Source organism: Nematostella vectensis, chromosome 8 (assembly GCF_932526225.1).
Source record: "Nematostella vectensis chromosome 8, jaNemVect1.1, whole genome shotgun sequence".
Classification (NCBI taxonomy): Eukaryota; Metazoa; Cnidaria; class Anthozoa; order Actiniaria; family Edwardsiidae; genus Nematostella; species Nematostella vectensis.
In genome coordinates, this window is record NC_064041.1 from 4,728,325 (window position 1) to 4,754,969 (window position 26,645).

A 26,645-nucleotide genomic window follows, 5' to 3' on the forward strand; every position below is an offset into this window, starting at 1 on the left:
ATTATTGGACTATCGTAAAGCCTTTGATCTTATAGATCGTAGTATACTTGTTAGAAAGTTACGTAGCCAGTGCAATCTTCCAGCTAGTATTGCTAACTGGATAATGTTTCCTATCTAACAGATCTCAGCGTACTAAATTTGCATCAGATTGTTACTCTGAGTGGGGCCCAGTCCCCGCCGGCGTTCCTCAGGGTACGAAATAACGATAACCTAGATATAAGCGCGCTTCAGTGGAAATATGTGGACGACACCACGGTGTCAGAGGTAATTGCGAAAGGCAGTGACAGTCACGTGCAGGAGCTAGTTGATAAAGTGGTAAAATGGTCTTGTGATAATAAAGTCCAGCTAAACGCAGACAAGTGTAAAGAACTCAGAATTTCTTTCGCCAGACAGGAGAGAGATTTCACTCCGATAAGTATAGAAGGTAAAGAGATAGAGGTGGTCACCAGTGTAAAACTGTTGGGTCTTACGTTAACGAACAACTTAACTTGGAACGACCATGTTACTGAGGTTACGAAAAAGGCTAGTAAAAGACTATTTTCTAACACAACTAAAAAGAGCTGGAGTTCTCCAACATGAGCTAGTATTATTTTACACGTCATGCGTTAGATCCCTTATGGACTACGCCGCGCCAGTATTTTATAATAGCCTTCCTCAATACTTGAAAAATGAGTTTGTGCACCTTGAAAAAAGGGCGGTATCAATAATAACATCAGGAAGGTGTAAATTAGCGAAGTATATTGACATCAATCCGATCTTTGACCATCATAATTTACTGTGCAGCAAGCTTTTTAATGACACTATTAATAATCCTAACCACAAGTTAAGTACTCTTCTGCCGCCTGTAAATGATCACTCCCGATATGCTCTGCGACACCAGCGCCGTTTTAATGTTCCAAGACTTCGCACAAAAAGGGCTAGTAATACTTTTTTATTCTCCATTATCAAACAACATAGGCTGTAGTTATATACATTTTTATCATATATTTTTAAAGGAAGTAATTATATTTTATCATAATAATATTTATAACTATTGTCGTATTTAAATTTTTCATATTATTTTTAATTTTTTTGTACATAATGCGTAATTCAGCCTTTTGGCTGCAATGCATATTTTTTATAAACTATCCAGCCAGCCGGCCGGCTGGCTGGCTGGCCGGCTGGCCGGCTGGCTGGCTGGATGGATGTTGCTTTGTTAATTAGTCCTGCAGTGCGCGGGATTTTCCCTTGGTACGGGATGATGTAGCGGGAAACCTAGGAAATGTCGGGGTGTCGCACATGCTCTTCAAAAACCTTGTCCTTCGGTACGGTATGCGATATCTTTTTTCTGAGGTATTGCGGTATTTTCGTGTGGTATCCCCTCCCTCACGTTTTTATCTCTTTAAATTCGAGTTTAGCGTGAACAAAGTGGTAAAAAAAGCCTGCTTTTCAAGTCGTAGATCGCCATTTATTTTTGTGACGTCATCTGTGCAACGTAGCCAGGACCACTTGGACATGCGCATTACAAATGTCATTTCAAGATGGCCGCTCGATTTGATTTGAACCAGCTGAAGGTGAAACAGACGATTTCTCGCCTTCTTTCCCTTGGATTCCTTGCTAACTTGCATTGCATTGCAGGCTCAGATCAACAAAAGTCTCGGAGATGCTTCAGTTGTAGTGAAAGCCTCTTGTGGTCTTGTTACACTCCTGTATTTACTGACATTTAGTGGTCCCGTTTGGCCTGCTTTAGCCGTTTGCCCTGGATAGTAAGTATAAATTCTTACTTCGTTTGCATGCCATTTGCTCTGTCCCTACCCTTTACATAAGCGAATGCCTCTAGCATATAAATTGACAACTTTTACAGCGTACATACCGAAAGTCGCTTTTTTTTTGTACAGCTCACACTAAAACAGTTAACCACAATATTTTGATATTAAAATGACATTCATCCATCTTTACTCGTCAGCTTAATTCCACCAAAGCTCAGAATATGGACGCTCATAACAGGTGGTTTCCTAGAGTATAGATTTTGGAATGTGAGTACAAAGCTTATATAAGCTTATTCTGTAAAGATTTTAGAAATGCTGTTTGTCTACTCTGCATTTAAAGGGGAAGGGTTCTCCAAAAACTGGTAGTCGACTATCAGAGTCAACAACCAATGCTTTTTGAACCATATTTGTACTCAAAAACAAGATTATTTGGGTATTTTGATTGATTTGAAAGGCGAAAGGGGGTATGGTTGTTTAAAGACTACAAATTTCCTGTCACAGTGTATAGAATCCTATGGCCTGATTCATACGTTTTGCCTCTGCCATACCAAATCTGATTGTTTTGATTGAGCACATGAATAGCTTGACATCTGAATCAATTAATTCGGCACTGTAGAACTGAGTTCGGCACAGCACAAAGCCTGGCTGCACCAGTGATGCTGTACGGAAAAAGCACGACACTGATTTTTTTCATTTTGTGCAACAGAAATTCTACATCAAATCAATTCTACTACTAACATCCTATTTAGTGCAATTTGTTCAGTACAGCGTCTGAATCAATGTTGAACCCAATTTCTTTTTGTCAAAACAAATAGACAATTAGATTTGGCATGGCAGGTGCACAACATATGAATCTGGCCTAAGATTCTTTAGACAAAGCCATTCAGTGTTTTGGTTACCATGTTTCCATTCCTTTTAAGTGATTTGTCTCATTTATCAAATCCCCTAAATGTTTGTGTAATGTGCCATTAACCATACTCTAACTTATTGTGTGTTCTTTTGTTTCTACGGTAGGTTGGTATTGATATTGCAGTTCTGGTATTATGTGGGAAGTTTATTGAGCCCTTGTGGGGTGCTTTAGAGTTTTTAGTGAGTAGAAATTTAATATTACCCCACTATTTTGAGAAGATGACATTTTTTGCATGTAAATTCCAGTATTTCAAACCAGTATTTTCAAATGGTGCACACAGTTACATACAACCGTTTAGGTGACCATCATCCCACACTTTATGGACCACTCCCTCCCCTCCCCCCCCCTTGTGTTAAAGGTAATAGGTTATAGATATACTGTAAGAAGTCTACTTCTACCATGGTTTAGTAAATGCACACCTAGCCTCCAATTAGTGCCCCACTTTGAATTAGGTGCAAAACAAGCAATATCCTTTGCAGGGCTTCTGGAATTACCTGGAAGGAAACTCAAAATTACACGGGATTCTTTGCTAAATTACGCGGAAAATCAATCATTACGCATTAAATTACGCAGGATTTTGCAATACATTTTTTAAATCAAAATTTTGCGGGATTTTTTACTGAATTATGCGCTAAATTATACGGAATATCAACTATTACGCCCAAACTACATTTTGTACCAAAGGAAAGCACGAAATAACTTGAAAAGGTTATTTTTTGCGTGAAAATATCTTAGGCAAGTTTTCATTGGCTCCTAGCCACCAGCCAATTAAAAAAGGTATTTATAGGCCTAGGCCTAGGCCTTCGCGGTTTAGCAAAGAACGCCTAGTCATTTTATTTGTTTTCGAAATTCAGTTCGGAAGAATATCTCTCTTTTTTTACGAGAAATAGAGGTAAGCACCCTAAAAGGACACATCAGCTGTGCAGTTAAATGTGTTCTCTTTCAAAATTTAGCCAAATTACGCGGGGTTACGCGAAAATTAGTGGATTACGTGGGAAAAGCCAAATTACGCGCTTCTGCACAAGCGCGTAATTCCAGATGCCCTGCCTTTGTGTTGTTGTCAGGTGATACCATCATGGTTTATACAAAACTAAAAGATGTTTTGTTTCTATTGCAGAAGTTCGTTTTAATATTAAATGTTGGGACATCTTTGTTGATCTCAGTTGTGTGCCTGGCTTTATACATGGCAACCTTCAACTTGCACATATGGTAAGAGCCTTGTCTGGGAATCAGACTAGAGGAATGGCAAGAAGTTGACCAAGGGAATTTTTATGTTTTTAGGAATTGTCTAATTGTAATGCTGTTGATATTAACCTTTGGGAGCGTTGTGGGGCTCCACCAATCATTGCTCATCATGGATTAATGCCATCAGTTTGTTACCCTCTTGTGGTTGTAGAGACCTACATATGCTGGAGTGGCATATGTGGGTTGACTTCGGTCTACCAGCCGTTGCTACCCCTTCGGGGGCAGCCCATAACTTATTCTTTGCCTGTTTTTTGTTAGAATTTGAGTCCAAGAAAATGAAAATCCCTATTTATCTCTGTAGGTTTTTCCAGTTCAGTGGAATGACAGGCATCATATCTGGGATGCTGGTTGCATTTATGCAAATCAACCCTGACCAAGAACTCCAGGTTTCCAGTGTGGGAGTCAAGATTAAGGTGGGATACCTGTGGAAAATGGTGTAAACCTGTATCCTGTTAACATTCCCCAAATGAAAAATCGTTTCTCTATCTGGTTGGAAAAATCACTGTTGATTCTTGAGACAGAAGTTTTTGTAAGTTTTTGATTTATTGTTCAAATTCCACAATTTACCAACTGTTAAGGTTTTTATGGAATATGATGTAGACTTGATCTATGTTTTGTGCACCATAACTGTAAAGTTAACTGAATAACTGGTTAAATTTTTTAATGATAACTGTGCACTGCATTCTATCCAAGTGTTGTCCAATTTAAAAAAAAAGATTTCAGAATCACAGAATCTGTGGTACACCCCCCCACCCCATACTTTTCCTTTAATGTGACTAATTTCCTCATTTTCCACAGCAAGTACCATCCCTCCTGGTACTGCTCTACCTGGTATTGGTGCTGGTTGGTTTGCTCCCCATGGTACAGCTTGGCATGGTTCTATCTGGATTATTTATTGGATGGGTGTATTTGAGGTTTTACCAACCCAGAGCAAGAGGCGTCAAGGGTGACTTGAGCGAGGGGTTTGCTTTTGATAATTTCTTCCCAAAGATGGTTCAGTAAGTAAAAGAAGTAACATTATGTGTTAGAGCAGGAAGTTAGTTGTACCTTATGTGTACTGATGGGTATTTGTACTGTATTTTGAACAAGTTTCTGACTGTCCAACATTTCTTGCAACTCTAAAGACTGATTTAGACAGCACGATTTAGATATATAGGACACTTGAGCCATACAGTGTAAATCAGCATACAACTCTGCTATAATACTCGACTATAAAAGTTGCAGTGTGTAATTCAGGGCTGAGATTTGTCATAGCACAGGTAGCCAAGGCAACGGTTGCTTGTTCGTAGCTCGGAATTCGGCTGTTCTGCTGAGAGGGGACGAGTAAAGCATTTTTTGCGTGAAATGTTGTCAATAAAATTGCCTTAAACTAAGAGGATGCCTTGGAACTTAAAACATGCCTTGTGGTTGTCAAATTCATGTGTAATACCAATTTGGGGGGGGTTTCTTAACGGAATTTATGACTTCTCTGCCCCAACTAAGGAAAGAAACAAGGTTGGAGGCGCCATTTTCGGTAGCACTCAAATACCGTCGAAATTCGAGAGGAAAAAACAACAAACAAAATATTTTTATCCTGCAGACCTATGCCAGGGTACACTTACATTCAATATGTGGCAAAACATCCGAGCTAAACTATTTTCCCTGGCCGCTAGCCGTATTTTAAAACAAGAAAGTAGCCACAAGCATCCTTGACCGAGGCCGTTGTACGATTAGTTACGCTTGACCGCGCTGGGAAGGAGCACAGGTAGCCCAGGCAATGGTTGCTTGTTTGTAGCTCGGAACTCGGCTGATCTAAGAGGGGACGAGTAAAGCGTTTTTTGTAGAATGTTGTCAATAAAATTGCCTTAAAACTAAGAACATGCCTTAGAAAATGGCGCCTCCAACCTTGTTTCTTTCCTTAGTAGGGGGAGAGAAGTCATAAATTCCGTTAAGAAACCCCCCCCCCCCCCCCAAAATCGTGTATTACACGTGAATTTGACAACCACAAGGCATGTTTTAAGTTCTAAGGCAAATTGACAACATTTCACACACAAAAAAACGCTTTACTCGTCCCCTCTCAGAACAGCCGAATTCCGAGCTACGAACAGGTCGCATATGACTAAATCATGCTGTCTAAATCAGCCTTAAGTGGAAGTTGTTGTTTTTTTCTTGTGGGAGGGGGAAGGAAGGATGGGCGGTATACTTTTAGGCCTATTATTTAATGCAATCTGTTTTTCTATTGAAATTATACCATCATACTCTATCATCTTAGATACTGTATGTGTTTTCTTGCAAATCAAACTTCTCAAGCCTGTATTATTGTTTTGTACTAAAAAGTACATTCCAACACTTTATTTGAAGTATATATAAGTTTATAACTTTATTTTGCAGGGGCCCTATTTCCACACTATCCACAATAGTATTCAACATAATGATTAAAGTGGGGATCTGCTCCAAGCCAGTCCGCACATACGATGTAGGTGCACCATCCGCTATCACCATTAGTCTGCCTGGGATGGACCCCGCTGATGCCGAGCGCCGAAGGTGGGTGGTACACACGGGCGTAGCCAGGGGGCCCAGTCCCCCCCTTCTAGCAGCCAAAAATACAGTAAATGTATGAGTTATTATCTAAAATACAGGAGAAAATGCCTTGAAAGGGCCTTTTGGGCCCCCTCCTGTTAAAAATCCTAGCTACGCTGCTGGGTACATATAGATGGTCCCAGCAGGTCCTTAAAAAGGTCTAAAATTTTGCAAAAATTTTGATACCTTTTTTCAAAAGTCTAGATAAATGTTTACATTTTCTAGTGGAGATTATACTTTGGTTGATATTATTGGGTTGTTACTAAATAAAGTGTTGTATAATGTCTAGGTCTTAAAATAACTTAGGTCTTATTTGTCTGGTGTCCAGTTGCAGGAACCATGACAAGGATTTTGAAATTCTAGGTCTTAACTTGAGGCTTAAGTTTGTGGGAAGTTCATCAGCTGCAAGAAATATGACATGGACATGACAGCATTCTTATTCCTGTTCATGCTACTGTAGTGTTCTTGTTCAAAGTAAAATCTTCATCATGGTTTCTGTACAATTTAAGTGCAAGTTCATGGTGGTATTTATGAAATTCTTTAATTCGTGGGGTGTTCAGCATTCTGATTCCTGTTCATGCTAGTCTTTCACCCAGATTCAAGCTAAACTTGCCCCAAATTATCTGTACAATGCACATTCCTTTTACCATTGCCTTGCACTGTTGAAATACTATCCTATCAACAAAAGATTGCATAAAAGTGATGTCTTCTTTGTATATGGTTGAACAAAAAACATGTTATGATTCACATGGATTTTACTAAGATACTTAAATGTTGATTAGGATTTGAGTAAATTTATAGCTACATCAATTTGTTTTCTGCATTAATATGTATAAGATTTTTTGTATATCTTATAATTTTTTTAAACCACCTTGTGTAATTTATTTATTGCTCTGTATAAACCTGTTAGGTTTCTTAATATGATGCCAATCGCCTAAAATATCTATACTTTCTTATTTTTCTCAATTAAAAAGAAGGAGAAACGATTAATAGTTTTACTTGAGATTGTATCATGACTAGCTACAAACTATTCAATATGTTGTTTTTATTTTATAGGCAAAAAGCTTTAAAAGCCCTAAATGAACGGCTACAAAAACTGGAACAGTCACAGTCAAACTGGCCCACAATGGAGGACCAAGGAGAGCATGATGAAAGTAGTCCCTCAAGCCCAGGCCCTGATGGTGATGTACCCACCGTTGTTGTTGATAAGGGAGTCCAAGACATAACCACCACCCCAAAACCTCCTCCAAATGTAACCATCACATAGCGAGTTGTAAAAAAATTTAATAGTTGAATAATATTGCTCAGATTAGATAGGAATTTGGGCTATTTTAAGGTAATTGTATCATGTATTTAAAAGTATTTCTGGGCCATAGCAGATATATTGGGGTCGTGATAGACATTAAAAAGACTGGGGGGCAATTCTACTCCATGACTGGTCATTTCCTGGAAATTTTAAAATATAAGGGCCATGACCCCTGGCCTCTCCCCGACAATACCTCTCTTGAACAAACCTTTAAAATTATTTATCCTTAGCAAGTCTCCTTTAAAATGACCACCAGGTGTTATTATAAGATCGATTTGATAAGAGTATTTTACGTAGCGTGCGAGCTGGCACTAGGGTAATTCCGAGGTGCATGTTTTTTTATTGTTTTAAAATTTTTCTAACCAAAACACTCCCAAATAAGTTCCTTTGGAGCGCAGGCATCTTTTCACCATCGCATGGTTAATTTGCCGGGGATACTTTGACAACACCATGTAGAGGGCTTTATTTTCCTTTGCTGTTTTAAGGAAATTTCAAGTGTACAATATACATTGGCCGTGGGACAGGATGATGATCTAAGCTACTGTATGCTTCTTTGAATATTTGGTTGAACGTGAGAACTTCTCAGGCTCTAGTGTGTCTGGCGCATGGAGCTTTTACTAATAGGTTTCTCGGTGCGTGTTAACCGGTAGGTCATTTTGCATATCAAACATATTCCCCACGGATAGTGTCCTTCGTATGCATTGCCTTATATGGGCATTGATGCCCATATTTAGAAGAGCTAAAGTTTATTCGCTCCCTGATCTCCAGAAAACATGGTGAAAAATGCTGATTCCTGTCAATTTGAGACTCGAGGCAAAAATGTGTCAAAAAAACTTTATCGCTTGGTCAAATCTTTATCACACAAGTCTTGAAAAGCCTTAGACCCAGGCCTCCAAGAGATTGGCCGAGCGAGATTTAAGGTCACCCAAATATTGATATGTTGGCCTTTTTGGGTGGGGAGAGGGAGACGGGGGGAGGGGGGGGGGATGCGGAATCCGAAAAAGTGGACTCTGAAAGAACTAAGAGGTATTTTTTATGCCTTTGCAGCATCTCCACGGGACGTTTATTTTTTTCGAATTTGGCTACATATCAGTGATCTAGCTTATGCTTTATAGTTTTGTCTACAAATAGCACGTCTATTGAGAACCGAAAGTGGACCTTCGGCCGTTGTGGGGAGGTGCGTTCGCACCCCCGGCTCCCCCCCCCCCCCCCCCCCTCCCCCGCTTGGGTACGGGCCTGCCCTCCCCCTAAATCTTCTAAAAGTCCTCTTCTAAACGGCACAAGTTTATTGAGATGGGTCTCGGGACCTCTTCACCAGAGAAAAGTTATAAGATGCTTATCATGATATTAAAACCGAAAACTTAGATGTCTCATGCTTTTTATTGCTTCAACAGGGCTTATCGTACCTTAATATCATATCCTTATATGGCTTAAATAGGGGGGAGGTACCGCAGTTTTTCTCTTTTTTTTTTTAAGACTCCAGCACGACTCCACCTGAAGCGAATGCAACTTGGGATTATTCTTCGCGGTTAAGTGAAAATGTCAACCTTCCAAAGTGTATCTATATCATGTTCCATCAAATAGCTATTTTATTTCAAAGTTGATTAATGAACTTTCCCTAAACAAATAATATTTGCCTTAAACAAAATGTCGACATTTTTTGGGATCCTACGTGAACCGTAACCTAAGGTTTTTATATGAATAAAATCTTACGTATCACACTAACATAACAATATTGTACTGCTATATGAGGCTTGACATTCTCTTAGCACGTTCTTAGAATGTGTAGTTCTAGAAAATAGAACACCACTCCCCCCCCCCCCCCCCATTGAGGGGATTGGAAATTCCAGGGGGGTGGGGGGTTCAAACTCCCAGGAATTTCCAGAGGGGATGGGGGTGGGTAAAATGCCCTTTTTCCTTAACAGTTACTGTATTTATTTTTTTCCAGGGGGTTGGAAATTTTAGAGGGTTGGGGGGTCATACCTCCGACCTCTCAATAAGGGGGTATGGATATTTTCTGGAACTACACAATTTGGTATAATCTAATTAAAAAAAAGTCCACTACCGCTTTGCACCTTAACCACAATTCACTCTTTCGAATCAATATTGTCAAATATGTTTATCCAATTTTAATTTGTTTGGCCCCCGATGACCAGCTTTCCTAGATTACGCTCTTCGAAAAGACATGTCTTTGTTTAATTATTATTTTTTTCTAATTTTTTCACAATCACTCTTATTTTTTTTTCAAAACGTGCTCGTTCTCATAAACAGTAGCCATGGAGAACTCGTTATAGCATTCTTTAGTTCTTATCAACGCTAAATTAGTCGGGATTATTTACCAGGACATAGTAATTATAGAAGGGTACAAATAAAAAAATCAATTCACAAAATGTATCAACGATGCCCCTGATAAACCATGAAATTCTGATAAAAAAAATGGTTGCTACGGAACCGATGTCTTCACGTTTATCATCTGGGTTCCAGAGCTAATCCTTTCTATCTCATACTCTACCCAAAGCATATCTCCACTTTCTCCCTTAGTGCATTTATTCATAAAATGCTGGGTGGTAATGTTATCTACTTAAAATCACGCTTTGTTTTCACGGGAAGGCGTATGCGTTATTAATCATGAGTTAAAATATTTTATGGCTGAATAAGCATTGAGATTTTATTCGGCCCTGTGTACATGAATATAGGGTAGCCCAAACCTTAGGGGCAGTCTACCTAGACGGACATGACGGAAAAACATGACGTGACGCTTCAAATAAGCCCATTTCACATCGAAGAATTTCATTGAGTACATGGTAACTTATAGCAAACAAAATATCAAGTGCGACTTTTTTTAAATTGATGCGACTTTTTGTAAAGTGTCATTTTGTAAAGTGTCATTCGTCCCTGAACTGAAAAACAGGGCAATGATGATCAAGGAAAAATTATCTTAAAAGCCAAAATCTGGTTATGTGCACTTCGGCCTCATGTTATTTTTGTTTTGAAAATCAGTCCGTAATACAAGGAACCTATAGCCATTGTAAGAAATGGTGTCTTCTCTCTCTCTATCTGGAATTGCGCGTTTTCCAGGTTTTTCCATCACCTAGACGTAGGAAATGCTTCCCTAGCAGGGGGAGCCATGTCTAAAGAAGTGTTCGTCAGGCTAGATTGATTATCAAGATGGCGGATCGGAATTTTGGGACAGCTTTTCAGTAATGACCTATCTAATTCTGAAAGGCGTCGTCTTCCGGTTTAAAGCTTACAAGCAGACTATCAGTACGATGTTGCTGTTCATCGCGCGAGAGACATGATGAAGGGTTTAGCCGAGAAAGAGTTTTCACGATTCCTAGAAGTACGAAGTAGTGTGGCTCGCCCTATTCAATAGTTTTATCTGAAACAGAATAGAACAACAATCTTCACATGGACCCAAAAGTATGACCTCTACTTGATGCTTTCACATAGACACAAGTTTTCTCTATTTTCTAGTGGTTTTACTTCCAAGAGAAGAGGTTGTGAATGTTTGCATGTTCACTAAACCGCGTTGAACAAAGGAGATAGGGGAACCCTCATAAATTCTTTCGATGTGATAAAAGAGATCTATTGTTGATGAAGAAGAAAAGCCGTCTAACTCTCGTGTCTAAACAAATTGTAATGTTATAAACACTTAGTTCGGTCTATCACCTGTTATAACAGATAAGCGATTAAGACACTTGTTATCATTTAGAAAATGTCGATGACCTTTTTGAATAGAAAAAAAAAATTAATCAACTAGATATTGACCAAGTATTTTGTCAGTCAGTTTAGTTCTTGATTACATCAACAAGATCAACAATAACAAGAAGCGCAACAAGAAGTGCAAAACATCTTCAAACATGGGTAAAGTCTATGAGAGAAACGGGAATTTGTATTAGGACAGATATCAGATGAGATCTCAACCGAAAGACCTCATTACTGCCGTAGGTAGTCAATTGGTATGGAGACAAAATCGTCCCACAAACAGGTCAACGCCCATTTTCACAAAAACGTGTTTTTATTTTAATCGATTTCTATATATTGATTATCACACGATACACTAAAAACTGGTATTCTACTCTGCCAGTTTTTCCTCTTTAATAAGACTTCTTCAGGGCAGACATTAAGAAGTCTTATTGGCAGAGTCGAATACAGTTTTTGGTGTATTGTATTTGTGTTTACGAACACGACTATTTGGGCCTTTTAAATGGATTATTACACGAAATATACCTATGTTGCTTAGATATTATTTCAGGTTTATCTTGCAAAGAGTGATGTGATTTTGTAAATATCACTATTTAATATGACGTCATCGCTTTTTCATTCGTATTCACCGTGCTCATTTTTTCTATTAAGTATAATTTTAGGCTTAATTTATTTTTTAATTCAAGCTGAGAGATCGATGGATTATTTTCTTGCAAATATCTCATCGTTTCTTCCCTCTTTCTAATAACTTGTTACCTCTCGTCGTGTTTTTGTTTTATTATATATTTATATTTTTCAAAAATATGACGCAATCGTTTTCAAAAATATGGCGCCATAGCTTTTAGTCCAGAATTTTTTTCCTCTCAATTCTTCTACACAACTGTTTTACTTTATTTCCTACCAACATATTAGATCAACTTTTTTTGTGTGTTAAAATCTCCTTGTTTTCTGTATTTTGTTATTATTTTAACGATAAAGAAAATAATGGTTCACAAATAGTATTACGTATGACAGTCTAATAACCAACTGTGAGGCTCGAAATTTTCTTCATGGCGGTAACTTGCGTCACGGTTGGAATGCAGGCCAGAAACACCCCCTCTTGACGTGGCTTTCAAACGAAACAAACAGAGCCGTCTTTCTCCTCCCTAATTACTATTGTCCCTCTCAGCCAATCAGCGATTAATACTTTTTGAGAATCTTTTAAATGCCATTCCAGTCTAATTAACAATTCACTTGCAGCATAGCTGCGGTATACTAACGCCTAACTATTACCGACGTACGTCGAAAACGGTAAGCAGAAGTGGGAAAGATTCAGTTAGGACTCGGTTAGATAGTAATATATTTATCCTCTTTTTTTTCGGAGCAGATAGAAAAGATGGATAAGACTACATTAGATTTCGTGCGATCTCATGTGTTCGATGGCAATCAAGAGATGTCTTCAAGTTGCTCTGGTGAGTTTCTAAGGTTAAGCGAGCTTGCCTTTTGCAACGGCAGGGTTTGAAAAACTCATGCACAAGTTGATTCAAAGTAATGTAAATCTTAACCTATTTGAAAGCAAAAACTGTGATCAACTTTAAGTGTTGAGATTATGTTCATTTAGAATTAGCGTAAAATAATATGGCATCTTTAAGATCATGGAATTTCCTGTATAAATTTTCCAACAAAACTTTTTATTTACGAATCTTAGAGCTTAGAATAATGCCTGTGCTATCAATACTATCCTTAACTTAAAAGAAATTATTACTTATTTTTATATGTCCTTTTGGGCCTTTTTCGTTAGTTGTACGGTCGGTCAAATACTTAGTTTCACTATTTGTTTTACCACATATTTAATAGTATATTTAACCGAGTTTGATTTTGAACAAAACTTGTTGCTCGTTCAGTCAGAAATTCAGACCAATTCTTTTCTAATGCCTGTCGGAAAGATGAAAGATGAGAAATTCCGTCTTTGTTGCTCTGGCGATCGCCTCCCTGATTAGATCTCTTGTAATTTGATTTTCAACTCGTTGAGATTTCTTGCCTTACAAGTTGCCTTTTTCCCCCTTTTTCTCTGATCTATTCCTTTTTTTCTCTTAAAATTCTTCCCCGGCTAATGAAATTGCTGGCTATGCGAGGTTAAGCAGAAAAAAAAAATTAGAGCATCAAAGCCCCCAAATCCAAGATATTTTTTATGGGATAATTCCAGTAGCTTAAATAATCCTTTACTCTTTTACTCTTTTTTCTTCTCTTCTTTTCTTCTCGCGGTCTCTATCGATCGCGTCCGTTAGACTAAGCCATACCCAAAGTTTTTTTTTAAATGCCTTGCTCACCAACTTTGTGTTACTCGGCATTGAGCGGGAGCATGAAAATACGGCGAATAATTGGCCTAGGGTGTGTAAAACGTTCGTTGTATTGACCAGTGTATTGCATTTTTTGTTGTTAGGTACACCCACACCGGAGAATAACCGCACAAGTGCGACAAGTGCGGACGCGGCTTTAAGCAGCTCACACACCTCACATACCATCTGAGAACCCATTCAGACGTGCGCATGTTCACGTGCCAGTACTGCGGCAAGGGCTTCAACCAGAAGGGTAATCTACAAGCTCATGTGTACCGGCACACAGGCGAGAAGCCATTCAAGTGTCATATCTGTGGCAAAGGCTTCACCTTGGCCTCCACGCGCAACACACACCTTCGCACGCACGCCAAAAAAAAGCCATTTCAGTGCAAATACTGTGAAAAAGCTTTCTATCAGAAGAATGCTCTGAAATCGCATTACATCTCGTCTCATCCTTATAGCGGGGGTGTAATGTTGCTTTGAGAATCTCTAGAACCTTTAGTTGGAGTCATTTAAAGAATAATTTGACAGAATGCCAATTTAAAAATTGCCTGAAAAAAAGGAGGAAAAACGGTGTGTTCTTAGGTTTTCTTTGCATATTATTTCAGCTTTAATGAACCTGTACAAGAAATTCGTTTTTTTTTACCGAAAATTTATCAAATTTGGTACCGTGTTGTACATATATTTCAAAATAATTTGTTATGGTTAGCAAAAAAACGTGATGTAAAAACGTGATGTAATGAACCTAAGTATAGCGGGCCTTTATGAAAGGGACACAAAAATGTGAAGAGTTTCGAGAAACCAAGGGTGGTAAATGTGCTATGTTTGCCTGGTTTTACTGAAATTTTCAATATTTTGCGAATAATATCACCACAAAGCTTGTCAATAATTTTCAACTGCTAAACAGATACATTTGGTACTTTTTGATTGGTCAACGCCTTGGGGAGCAATGGCGTGATGGAAAACCATTTTAGTGCTGGCCGGTGAAAGATCTTCAATAATTTTAAATTACAGAAAGCGATATAGCTGTCGGGGGAATCGTCGGCGAGAGTTCCACAATATTGAAAAACTAAGAAAGTGCGAGTAGAATTGAGGAGCTTTTGAAAGCTACTTTGGTAAAATATCTAGCAACTTTTGTGTAAAGTCTCGTTAATGAAATAAAGAAGTGATTCCTTTACTATACATCGATATTTTTCAGGCGCGCGGGTCATTTCTCAGGAATCAAATACTTTGCTTCTTCCATGTCATACCTACGACTTCGCATGCCTACATCTTTCAATTTTCCTCTTCGCGAATTTCGCCCCCGCTGTCTGATGGCAGGCGCAGATATCGACAGTTCTTAACCTCATCTATTTCCCTCTCTAACTGAGTCCTTTCATCCTTATGTTTTTCTCGCCAGGCTGCGATGTTAGGACAGCTTTGAAGCCTTCTGCGAGCGATTCTCCACTTATCCATCGCTACTCTTGGTGTTTTTGAATCAAAATTATTATTCGGAGCCACGCTCGCTCGTCTCCCGTAGGGGGTGGCCCGGGGAAACAATATTGGCACAAGGTCTTGGTCAGTCTGTTTTCGCATACCTACAAAACGCTCACGAGTTTGTGAGTCCAGAACTGAGGATGATATTTTTTCGGGATTTTTTCTTGGTTGTCCCGGCGTTATCACATCTTTCTCTGATGAAATTTTGTTTTCTCTTTTTGGCGGTGAAATTGTAAGCTTAGGAAATGTCATTAGATTATGATGCTGTGTCCATGACGCAAATTCTCTCGTGCCTTCCCTTGCCCTGGGAAAATCTTGGACGTGACGACTCCAGGAAACGTTTGGGTTTGGATTGGATTTGAACATAGAATCCGACATTGATTTTCTTCGTCCTTCCTGTAACGAAACCAAACGCGTCTGCTCCTTTGTTAAATGCCGCAGCTTTTTTTCGCATTCTTTTTGATACTTTTCCAAAGATTTTGACAGCCGTCTGTCTTCTCCAGAGTTTAAAACCTTCATAGACTTAAAAGCCCCAGTGAGGCTATGTCGTTTTTCGCTTTTTCTCGTATGAGACATTGAGATACCTTGCTCGAAGTTCCGTGTGCGCATTGAACCGAATTGAGACCCCCGGAGAAGTAATACATGTCAAACGAAAGCTCAAACAAAACTTTGTTTAAATTGCTACACTAATTAATCAACAAATTTACCTTAAAGAGCCTCTACCAGCCTCCATTTTGTCATCTTAGCAAATAACCAATTTTGTATCCGAGTTTTTGTCAGCAAACTAAATGATATCAATGTACTAATTTTTGTTATACTTCAGCTATAAAATTGAATGTCTGACCCAGCTAAAATTAGCATTAAAATAGTGCATCATCTTGTTTGACCGCTTAATTACAGTTTTATGAAAGTTCTAATCCAAAGGCCAGAGTGAGCAAATCCTTGTATAAATAATGCGGTAGTTAGACACGAAAGTTTAGTAACAGTTATTTCAATTTGCGGTCCATGTTCTATTCTTTCTCGGAGCCTCGTTAAGTCTGTAACGACCGCGCCATGAACAGAGCAACTTTGCTGGAGATAAAATTTAACAACTAAATCTACTTGATAGTCGTCACTTTTTGATCAAACCCTTTTATTGCTAACATTTGAGTATTTAATCATGGAGATTCTATTTTTAGCCTTAACATGATGATTTTGCCTTACCGTTTTCTCGAAAATTTAGGTAATCTAAACGCCAGGAAAAGCGAGGACATTACAATTAAAGATCCTTTAATCAGGTTGTTTATCTTCAAGCTTACGTCGTAAAAAGGTAAAAAAAAAGTTGCAAAACGTTTCAATGAAACTCCTCCGAAATGCCTTGCTTCAATGCCTTGCGATCAAGGTTTTCTAACAAATTTGGGCCGCAAGTCTCAAATTGACATGAACCAGCATATTTTCACCATGTTTTCAGGAGATCAGGAAACGGGAAAACTGTAGCTCCTCTAAATATGGGCATCAATGCCCATATAAGGCAACACATACGAAGGACACTATATGTGGGGAATATGTTTGATATGTACCTTTCTATTGTAACACGTAGATGACGTAGGTCGGCTTGCCGCAAGAGGTCTCGGTAATTATCCCAGCAAGCCTTTTGGTCTTACGCCTGTAGCTCGCCTGAGTCCCTGGCCGTTATATGCGTACCAGAAATTGTCCCGTTAGTTGTCACACCGGAAATTCCTACCATTAAAGCGTTTGTCAAGAGAATTAAAGTTTTTAAAGTAATATTTGGCATGTCATTTTTACCTCTTATATTGTCTTCTTGTATTTTGTCGTGCACGTTGATATTTTGGAGGCCCAAAAATTATCCTGAAATTTCCCAATTAAATTTCCAGGGGGTGTACTTAGGGGATGTACCAAGGAGTGTACCCAGGCGTTGTACCTAGGGTGTGTACCTAGGGGTGTACCCAAGAGTGTACCCAGGGGGTGTACCTAGGGGTTGTACCTACGGGGTGTGCCCAGGGGGTGAACCTAACGGGTGTACCCAGGGGATGTACCCAGGGGGTGTACCTAGTTGGTGTACCCAGGGGCTGTACCTAAGGGGATGTACATAGGGGGTGTGCCTAGGAGTGTACTTAGGGGGTGTACCCAGGGGGTGTACCTAAGACGTGTACCTAGGAGATGATCCCATGGGGTGTACTTAGGGGGTGTACCCAGGGGTGTACCTAGGGGCTTTACCCAGGGGGTGTACCTAAGGGGTGTGCAAAGTTGATGATCCCAAGGGGTGTAATTAGGAGGTGCGCACATAAACCGAAAGTTGAATTGCACGCACATAGCACCAAGATGCATACAATAGGTGCTTGCATCGGCCCTGGGGGATAGTCAAAAGAGCATGTCTATAAGTAGTCTTTATGGATAACACCAGGTCACCAGAGCAGACCTTTTACAAAGTTCAAAATACATCAATTTGTTAGTAAAGTAAGTTTGAAGTCAGAGGCTTGGAGGCTAGCTAGTTAGGACAACCATCTGGGATCCAAAATAGAAAGCCCTGACACATTCCTTGACATCTATTTTCCAATTCTTTTGGTGTTTTCTTGTGTGCTGTTATGGTTTAGTACCCTTGTGAGTAAAGTCAGGGGATGATCCCAGGGGGTGTAACTAGGGGATGATCCCAGGGGTGTACATAAGGGGTGTACCTAGGGAATGATCCCAGGGGGTGTACCTAAGGGGTATACCCAGGGGGTGTACCTAGAGGGTGTACAAAGGGGATGATCTCAGGGGGTGTACCTATGGGATGTACATAGGGGCTGTACTCAGGGGGTGTACCTAGGGGATGATCCCAGGGGATGTACCCAGGGGGTGTACCGAAGGGGTGTACCTAGAGGGTGTACAAAGGGGATGATCCCAGGGGGTGTACCTAAGGGGTGTATCTAGGGGGTGTATCTAGGGGCTGTACCCAGGGTGTGTAAGTCTTCCCCGTGATGCTCTGCGTTCGGTTATCTATGTTCTTTCTGTCCGTGATGCTTTGCGTTGCGTTGTCTAACTGTGTCCTGCCCTTGCTGGGCTGGGTACTACCCTAAGTGTAAGATACACACTTTGCCTCAAAGGAATTTCACAGCCCTTGAACAACACAAATTCTGGAATTTTAATTTTGTTAATAAGAATAGAAAAAAACGCTAAAATGTTAACAATTGTCTAAACAAGCTAAAATGTTAAGAATTAAACCATTATTTTTCATTTTTTACTTATTTTTTATTGATCAAAAAATGTTGTTATCTATTTCATGACTTTAAACAAAAGCTCTCGCATGCCTAAGCAAAAACAAACACGATCTGGCTTCTTCTCTCCAAGGCTGTTGCCATAGTTACCACAGATAACCCATGATGGCAATGACTGCAGCAAGACACGTGACTGTGGGGGCCAGTACGTTGGCACTGCTTTTTGTTGTTGGGGGTTCGGCCGTCGTCCTATTCACCACGCTGGAGGTCGCTGCAGCTGAGGACTGCACTGCTGTAGGCGACACTGATACGGATACTGATGCCGAGGCGTCACCACTCGATGTTGTTGGGGAAGCTTGGGAGGAGCTTGGTGTTGAAGTAAGGGAAGGGGTAGAACTCGTGGACTGTGAAACAACTTTTAAACAGAAGTATACATTATTATGGCATGTTATATGGCATGTAAGAGTTGGTTCAACAGGCCTGTACCCAGGATTTTTCTTAGGGGGGGGGGGGGGGTGCGAAATCTGAAAAGATGGACCAAGTATTTCCGGGGGGGGGGGGGTGGGGGCGGATTTCTCTGATGAAAATCTGACGATGCCTTTGCAGTATCTCCACGGGAAGTTTATTGTCGGATTTGGCTACATATCAGAGTCACCTAGCTGAGGGTTAATAGTTTTGTCTACAAATAATAGCACGTCTATTGAAAACCGAAAGTGGACCTTTGGCCGTTGTGGATGGGGGTGGGGGGGTGGGTGCGTCCCCCTGCACCCCCCTGGGTACGGGCCCGGGTTCAAGGAGTTTGACAGCGCCAAACAATAAACACATTATTACTGCCACTAGAATATGAATTACGACCACCGCGACGGCTAGGGCGGCGTGACCGAGAAAAATGTCTGAGCTAGATTCTGTGTTAATTACAGAAACAAAAGTAAACTAACCGGGAACACAGATGGGAAAGTTTTCAGCTAAAGTTTCTCACACTTGGTGCACAAGATGCCAAAGATGGTGAATCATTTGCATATCAATGTAAGAATTTGTTGGAATTCTTATCGTTTTATGCCGTTGCCAAGCTCGTTACTAAAGTCGAAGTTAATTAATTAAAAGTGTCAATAGAATAAGCTTTCGGGTCACATGATCGAGTTTTCATGAAATCAAGAGTTGTTTCAAGTTGCTATTCCTTCAAAGCGCGTAGAAAGAATTCTTAGTTCCTGCGATTATTGACTGTCAAGAGATTTGAATATATCAGATCCACAAAATAATTTAGATACTAAAAATAAAGCTACTAAACTACACAACAGACTGAAATACGGCAGCCCCGATCGATTCACCTAATAATGTTGTAAAAGCTTTCATAACTTTCTATGTAAATAAAAAATAGCGCAAGCGAAATGTTAGGCTTTCCAGTATTTATAGTTGGTATATTTTACCTACCGTTTGAGTTATAAAAACGTTAATTTGAGTTGAAATATTTAAGCAGCTTTGACGAAACAAACGCGACTCAAGTCATGACGTGTTCGTTTTGTGCGCAATTCTTCCCTCGTCGCTAACCAAAGTCCTATATAGAAGAGTCCATTAAAATCACTTAAAAATCCCTTAAACACTTCCTTACCAGTTTTAATGATAACTGTTACCAGCATTAAAGCGAGGAAAGCGTGGATTCTCATCTTCTTTTAGCCTAGGCTTCGCGTTTCAGGAGCTTTTCAGGTTACAAAAAGATAGACTTGGCAATAACAAGCAAAGACAGTCCAATATACAAACGCAGCGCAATGCATGATTTGTCAATCAAATGTCATATCTTTGCGCCTTAACCACAATTCACTCTTTCGAATCAATATTGTCAAATATGTTTATCCAATTTTAATTTGTTTGGCCCCCGATGACCAGCTTTCCTAGATTACGCTCTTCGAAAAGACATGTCTTTGTTCAATTATTATTATTTTTAATTTTTTCACAATCACTCTTATTTTTTTTCAAAACGTGCTCGTTCTCATAAACAGTAGCCATGGAGAACTCGTTATAGCATTCTTTAGTTCTTATCAACGCTAAATTAGTCGGGATTATTTACCAGGACATAGTAATTATAGAAGGGTACAAATAAAAAAATCAATTCACAAAATGTATCAACGATGCCCCTGATAAACCATGAAATTCTGGTAAAAAAAAATGGTTGCTACGGAACCGATGTCTTCACGTTTATCATCTGGGTTAGTATTGCTGTTGCAGCCCAGAGTTAATCCTTCATATCTCATACTCTACCCAAAGCATATCTCCACTTTCTCCCTTAGTGCATTTATTCATAAAATGCTGGGTGATAATGTTATCTACTTAAAATCACGCTTTGTTTTCACGGGAAGGCGTATGTGTTATTAATCATGAGTTAAATTTTTTTATGGCTGACTAAGCATTGAGCTTTTATTCGGCCCTGTGTACATGAATATAGGGTAGCCCAAGCCTTAGGGGCAGTCTACCTGGACGGACATGACGGAAAAACATGACGTGACGCTTCAAATAAGCCCATTTCACATCGAATAAGGCGGAGAATTTCTCTGAGTACTTAGTAACTTATAGCAAACAAAATATCAAGTGCGACTTTCTTTAAATTGATGCGAGTTTTTGTAAAGTGTCATTTTAATTTGAGCTTTTCGTTCCTGAACTCAAAAACAGGGCAATGATGATCAAGGAAAAATTACCTTAAAAAGCCAAAATCTGGTTATGTGCACTTCGGCCTCATGTTATTTTTGTTTTGAAAATCAGTCCGTAATACAAGAAACCTATAGCCATTGTAAGAAATTGTGTCTTCTCTCTCTATCTGGAATTGCGCGTTTTTCAGGTTTTTCCGTCATGTCACCTAGACGTAGGAAATGCTTCCCTAGCAGGGGGAGCCATGTCTAAAGAAGTGTTCGTCAGGCTAGATTGATTATCAAGATGGCGGATCGGAATTTTGGGACAGCTTTTCAGTAATGACCTATCTAATTCTGAAAGGCGTCGTCTTCCGGTTTAAAGCTTACAAGCAGACTATCAGTACGATGTTGCTGTTCATCGCGCGAGAGACATGATGAAGGATTTAGCCGAGAAAGAGTTTTCACGATTCCTAGAAGTACGAAGTAGTGTGGCTCGCCCTATTCAATAGTTTTATCTGAAACAGAATAGAACAACAATCTTCACATGGACCCAAAAGTATGACCTCTACTTGATGCTTTCACATAGACACAAGTTTTCTCTATTTTCTAGTGGTTTTACTTCCAAGAGAAGAGGTTGTGAATGTTTGCATGTTCACTAAACCGCGTTGAACAAAGGAGATAGGGGAACCCTCATAAATTCTTTCGATGTGATAAAAGAGATCTATTGTTGATGAAGAAGAAAAGCCGTCTAACTCTCGTGTCTAAACAAATTGTAATGTTATAAACACTTAGTTCGGTCTATCACCTGTTATAACAGATAAGCGATTAAGACACTTGTTATCATTTAGAAAATGTCGATGACCTTTTTGAATAGAAAAAAAAAATTAATCAACTAGATATTGACCAAGTATTTTGTCAGTCAGTTTAGTTCTTGATTACATCAACAAGATCAACAATAACAAGAAGCGCAACAAGAAGTGCAAAACATCTTCAAACATGGGTAAAGTCTATGAGAGAAACGGGAATTTGTATTAGGACAGATATCAGATGAGATCTCAACCGAAAGACCTCATTACTGCCGTAGGTAGTCAATTGGTATGGAGACAAAATCGTCCCACAAACAGGTCAACGCCCATTTTCACAAAAACGTGTTTTTATTTTAATCGATTTCTATATATTGATTATCACACGATACACTAAAAACTGGTATTCTACTCTGCCAGTTTTTCCTCTTTAATAAGACTTCTTCAGGGCAGACATTAAGAAGTCTTATTGGCAGAGTCGAATACAGTTTTTGGTGTATTGTATTTGTGTTTACGAACACGACTATTTGGGCCTTTTAAATGGATTATTACACGAAATATACCTATGTTGCTTAGATATTATTTCAGGTTTCTCTTGCAAAGAGTGATGTGATTTTGTAAATATCACTATTTAATATGACGTCATCGCTTTTTCATTCGTATTCACCGTGCTCATTTTTTCTATTAAGTATAATTTTAGGCTTAATTTATTTTTTAATTCAAGCTGAGAGATCGATGGATTATTTTCTTGCAAATATCTCATCGTTTCTTCCCTCTTTCTAATAACTTGTTACCTCTCGTCGTGTTTTTGTTTTATTATATATTTATATTTTTCAAAAATATGACGCAATCGTTTTCAAAAATATGGCGCCATAGCTTTTAGTCCAGAATTTTTTTCCTCTCAATTCTTCTACACAACTGTTTTACTTTATTTCCTACCAACATATTAGATCAACTTTTTTTGTGTGTTAAAATCTCCTTGTTTTCTGTATTTTGTTATTATTTTAACGATAAAGAAAATAATGGTTCACAAATAGTATTACGTATGACAGTCTAATAACCAACTGTGAGGCTCGGAATTTTCTTCATGGCGGTAACTTGCGTCACGGTTGGAATGCAGGCCAGAAACACCCCCTCTTGACGTGGCTTTCAAACGAAACAAACAGAGCCGTCTTTCTCCTCCCTAATTACTATTGTCCCTCTCAGCCAATCAGCGATTAATACTTTTTGAGAATCTTTTAAATGCCATTCCAGTCCAATTAACAATTCACTTGCAGCATAGCTGCGGTATACTAACGCCTAACTATTACCGACGTACGTCGAAAACGGTAAGCAGAAGTGGGAAAGATTCAGTTAGGACTCGGTTAGATAGTAATATATTTATCCTCTTTTTTTTCGGAGCAGATAGAAAAGATGGATAAGACTACATTAGATTTCGTGCGATCTCATGTGTTCGATGGCAATCAAGAGATGTCTTCAAGTTGCTCTGGTGAGTTTCTAAGGTTAAGCGAGCTTGCCTTTTGCAACGGCAGGGTTTGAAAAACTCATGCACAAGTTGATTCAAAGTAATGTAAATTTTAACCTATTTGAAAGCAAAAACTGTGATCAACTTTAAGTGTTGAGATTATGTTCATTTAGAATTAGCGTAAAATAATATGGCATCTTTAAGATCATGGAATTTCCTGTATAAATTTTCCAACAAAACTTTTTATTTACGAATCTTAGAGCTTAGAATAATGCCTGTGCTATCAATACTATCCTTAACTTAAAAGAAATTATTACTTATTTTTATATGTCCTTTTGGGCCTTTTTCGTTAGTTGTACGGTCGGTCAAATACTTAGTTTCACTATTTGTTTTACCACATATTTAATAGTATATTTAACCGAGTTTGATTTTGAACAAAACTTGTTGCTCGTTCAGTCAGAAATTCAGACCAATTCTTTTCTAATGCCTGTCGGAAAGATGAAAGATGAGAAATTCCGTCTTTGTTGCTATGGCGATCGCCTCCCTGATTAGATCTCTTGTAATTTGATTTTCAACTCGTTGAGATTTCTTGCCTTACAGGTTGCCTTTTTCCCCCTTTTTCTCTGATCTATTCCTTTTTTTCTCTTAAAATTCTTCCCCGGCTAATGAAATTGCTGGCTATGCGAGGTTAAGCAGAAAGAAAAAATTAGAGCATCAAAGCCCCCAAATCCAAGATATTTTTTATGGGATAATTCCAGTAGCTTAAATAATCCTTTACTCTTTTACTCTTTTTTCTTCTCTTCTTTTCTTCTCGCGGTCTCTATCGATCGCGTCCGTTAGACTAAGCCATACCCAAAGTTTTTTTTTAAATGCCTTGCTTACCAACTTTGTGTTACTCGGCATTGAGCGGGAGCATGAAAATACGGCGAATAATTGGCCTAGGGTGTGTAAAACGTTCGTTGTATTGACCAGTGTATTGCATTTTTTGTTGTTAGGTACACCCACACCGGAGAAAAACCGCACAAGTGCGACAAGTGCGGACGCGGCTTTAAGCAGCTCACACACCTCACATACCATCTGAGAACCCATTCAGACGTGCGCATGTTCACATGCCAGTACTGCGGCAAGGGCTTCAACCAGAAGGGTAATCTACAAGCTCATGTGTACCGGCACACAGGCGAGAAGCCATTCAAGTGTCATATCTGTGGCAAAGGCTTCACCTTGGCCTCCACGCGCAACACACACCTTCGCACGCACGCCAAAAAAAAGCCATTTCAGTGCAAATACTGTGAAAAAGCTTTCTATCAGAAGAATGCTCTGAAATCGCATTACATCTCGTCTCATCCTTATAGCGGGGGTGTAATGTTGCTTTGAGAATCTCTAGAACCTTTAGTTGGAGTCATTTAAAGAATAATTTGACAGAATGCCAATTTAAAAATTGCCTGAAAAAAAGGAGGAAAAACGGTGTGTTCTTAGGTTTTCTTTGCATATTATTTCAGCTTTAATGAACCTGTACAAGAAATTCGTTTTTTTTTTTACCGAAAATTTATCAAATTTGGTACCGTGTTGTACATATATTTCAAAATAATTTGTTATGGTTAGCAAAAAAACGTGATGTAAAAACGTGATGTAATGAACCTAAGTATAGCGGGCCTTTATGAAAGGGACACAAAAATGTGAAGAGTTTCGAGAAACCAAGGGTGGTAAATGTGCTATGTTTGCCTGGTTTTACTGAAATTTTCAATATTTTGCGAATAATATCACCACAAAGCTTGTCAATAATTTTCAACTGCTAAACAGATACATTTGGTACTTTTTGATTGGTCAACGCCTTGGGGAGCAATGGCGTGATGGAAAACCATTTAAGTGCTGGCCGGTGAAAGATCTTCAATAATTTTAAATTACAGAAAGCGATATAGCTGTCGGGGGAATCGTCGGCGAGAGTTCCACAATATTGAAAAACTAAGAAAGTGCGAGTAGAATTGAGGAGCTTTTGAAAGCTACTTTGGTAAAATATCTAGCAACTTTTGTGTAAAGTCTCGTTAAAGTGTTTGTGAAGTGAAAATCGTGTCAGGCTGTTCTTAGGCTTATTATAAAATGATACAAAAAGGCTATGTTTCCTTTCGCTACAGAAACACTTTAATGAAATAAAGAAGTGATTCCTTTACTATACATCGATATTTTTCAGGCGCGCGGGTCATTTCTCAGGAATCAAATACTTTGCTTCTTCCATGCCATACCTACGACTTCGCATGCCTACATCTTTCAATTTTCCTCTTCGCGAATTTCGCCCCCGCTGTCTGATGGCAGGCGCAGATATCGACAGTTCTTAACCTCATCTATTTCCCTCTCTAACTGAGTCCTTTCATCCTTATGTTTTTCTCGCCAGGCTGCGATGTTAGGACAGCTTTGAAGCCTTCTGCGAGCGATTCTCCACTTATCCATCGCTACTCTTGGTGTCTTTGAATCAAAATTATTATTCGGAGCCACGCTCGCTTGCCTCCCGTGGGGGGTGGCCCGGGGAAACAATATTGGCACAAGGTCTTGGTCAGTCTGTTTTCGCATACCTACAAAACGCTCACGAGTTTGCGAGTCCAGAACTGAGGATGATATTTTTTCGGGATTTTTTCTTGGTTGTCGCGGCGTTATCACATCTTTCTCTGATGAAATTTTGTTTTCTCTTTTTGGCGGTGAAATTGTAAGCTTAGGAAATGTCATTAGATTATGATGCTGTGTCCATGACGCAAATTCTCTCGTGCCTTCCCTTGCCCTGGGAAAATCTTGGACGTGACGACTCCAGGAAACGTTTGGGTTTGGATTGGATTTGAACATAGAATCCGACATTGATCTTCTTCGTCCTCCCTGTAACGAAACCAAACGCGTCTGCTCCTTTGTTAAATGCCGCAGCTTTTTTTCGCATTCTTTTTGATACTTTTCCAAAGAGTTTGACAGCCGTCTGTCTTCTCCAGAGTTTAAAACTTTCATAGACTTAAAAGCCCCAGTGAGGCTATGTCGTTTTTCGCTTTTTCTCGTTTGAGACATTGAGATACCTTGCTCGAAGTTCCGTGTGCGCATTGAACCGAATTGAGACCCCCGGAGAAGTAATACATGTCAAACGAAAGCTCAAACAAAACTTTGTTTAAATTGCTACACTAATTAATCAACAAATTTACCTTAAAGAGCCTCTACCAGCCTCCATTTTGTCATCTTAGCAAATAACCAATTTTGTATCCGAGCTTTTGTCAGCAAACTAAATGATATCAATGTACTATTTTTTGTTTTATATCAGCTA

General features: G+C 39.2%; 2 protein-coding genes and 3 long non-coding RNA genes across 5 annotated transcripts; 3 read left to right on the forward strand and 2 right to left on the reverse strand.

Annotated features, from left to right (window-relative positions):
* Window positions 1-1,416: 1,416 nt before the first annotated feature.
* LOC5507213 (transmembrane protein 115) lies at window positions 1,417-8,300 on the forward strand. The gene is made up of 9 exons (XM_032375751.2): window positions 1,417-1,553; window positions 1,618-1,745; window positions 1,946-2,015; window positions 2,763-2,837; window positions 3,776-3,867; window positions 4,205-4,316; window positions 4,702-4,901; window positions 6,274-6,426; window positions 7,519-8,300. Exons 1-9 carry the CDS (start codon window positions 1,521-1,523, stop codon window positions 7,727-7,729), a joined length of 1,074 nt encoding a protein of 357 aa, XP_032231642.2. The 5' UTR covers window positions 1,417-1,520; the 3' UTR covers window positions 7,730-8,300.
* A 2,431-nt stretch (window positions 8,301-10,731) lies between these two features.
* Window positions 10,732-17,031, forward strand: LOC5507217. The gene is made up of 2 exons (XR_004294630.2): window positions 10,732-12,924; window positions 13,896-17,031. It is a non-coding gene; the product is annotated as an uncharacterized LOC5507217 (long non-coding RNA).
* Window positions 17,032-18,377: 1,346 nt separating this feature from the next.
* On the reverse strand, window positions 18,378-20,256 carry LOC125570099. Its single transcript, XR_007312460.1, has 2 exons — window positions 20,074-20,256; window positions 18,378-18,879 (listed from the first exon to the last, which is right to left on the reverse strand). It is a non-coding gene; the product is annotated as an uncharacterized LOC125570099 (long non-coding RNA).
* Window positions 20,257-21,221: 965 nt separating this feature from the next.
* On the forward strand, window positions 21,222-24,785 carry LOC125570100. The gene is made up of 2 exons (XR_007312461.1): window positions 21,222-23,377; window positions 24,349-24,785. It is a non-coding gene; the product is annotated as an uncharacterized LOC125570100 (long non-coding RNA).
* Window positions 24,786-25,478: 693 nt separating this feature from the next.
* Window positions 25,479-26,645, reverse strand: LOC5501621. Its single transcript, XM_001622849.3, has one exon. It carries the CDS (start codon window positions 26,426-26,428, stop codon window positions 25,619-25,621), a length of 810 nt encoding a protein of 269 aa, XP_001622899.2. The 5' UTR covers window positions 26,429-26,645; the 3' UTR covers window positions 25,479-25,618.

Coding starts and splice junctions, on each gene's coding strand:
- LOC5507213 (XM_032375751.2), top strand. CDS start 1,521: ATGGCCGCTCGATTTGATTTGAACCAGCTGAAG. Junction 1,554..1,617: donor TTGATTTGAACCAGCTGAAG/GTGAAACAGACG, acceptor ATTGCATTGCAG/GCTCAGATCAACAAAAGTCT. Junction 4,317..4,701: donor GTGTGGGAGTCAAGATTAAG/GTGGGATACCTG, acceptor CATTTTCCACAG/CAAGTACCATCCCTCCTGGT.
- LOC5501621 (XM_001622849.3), bottom strand. CDS start 26,428: ATGCGCACACGGAACTTCGAGCAAGGTATCTCAATGTCTCAAACGAGA.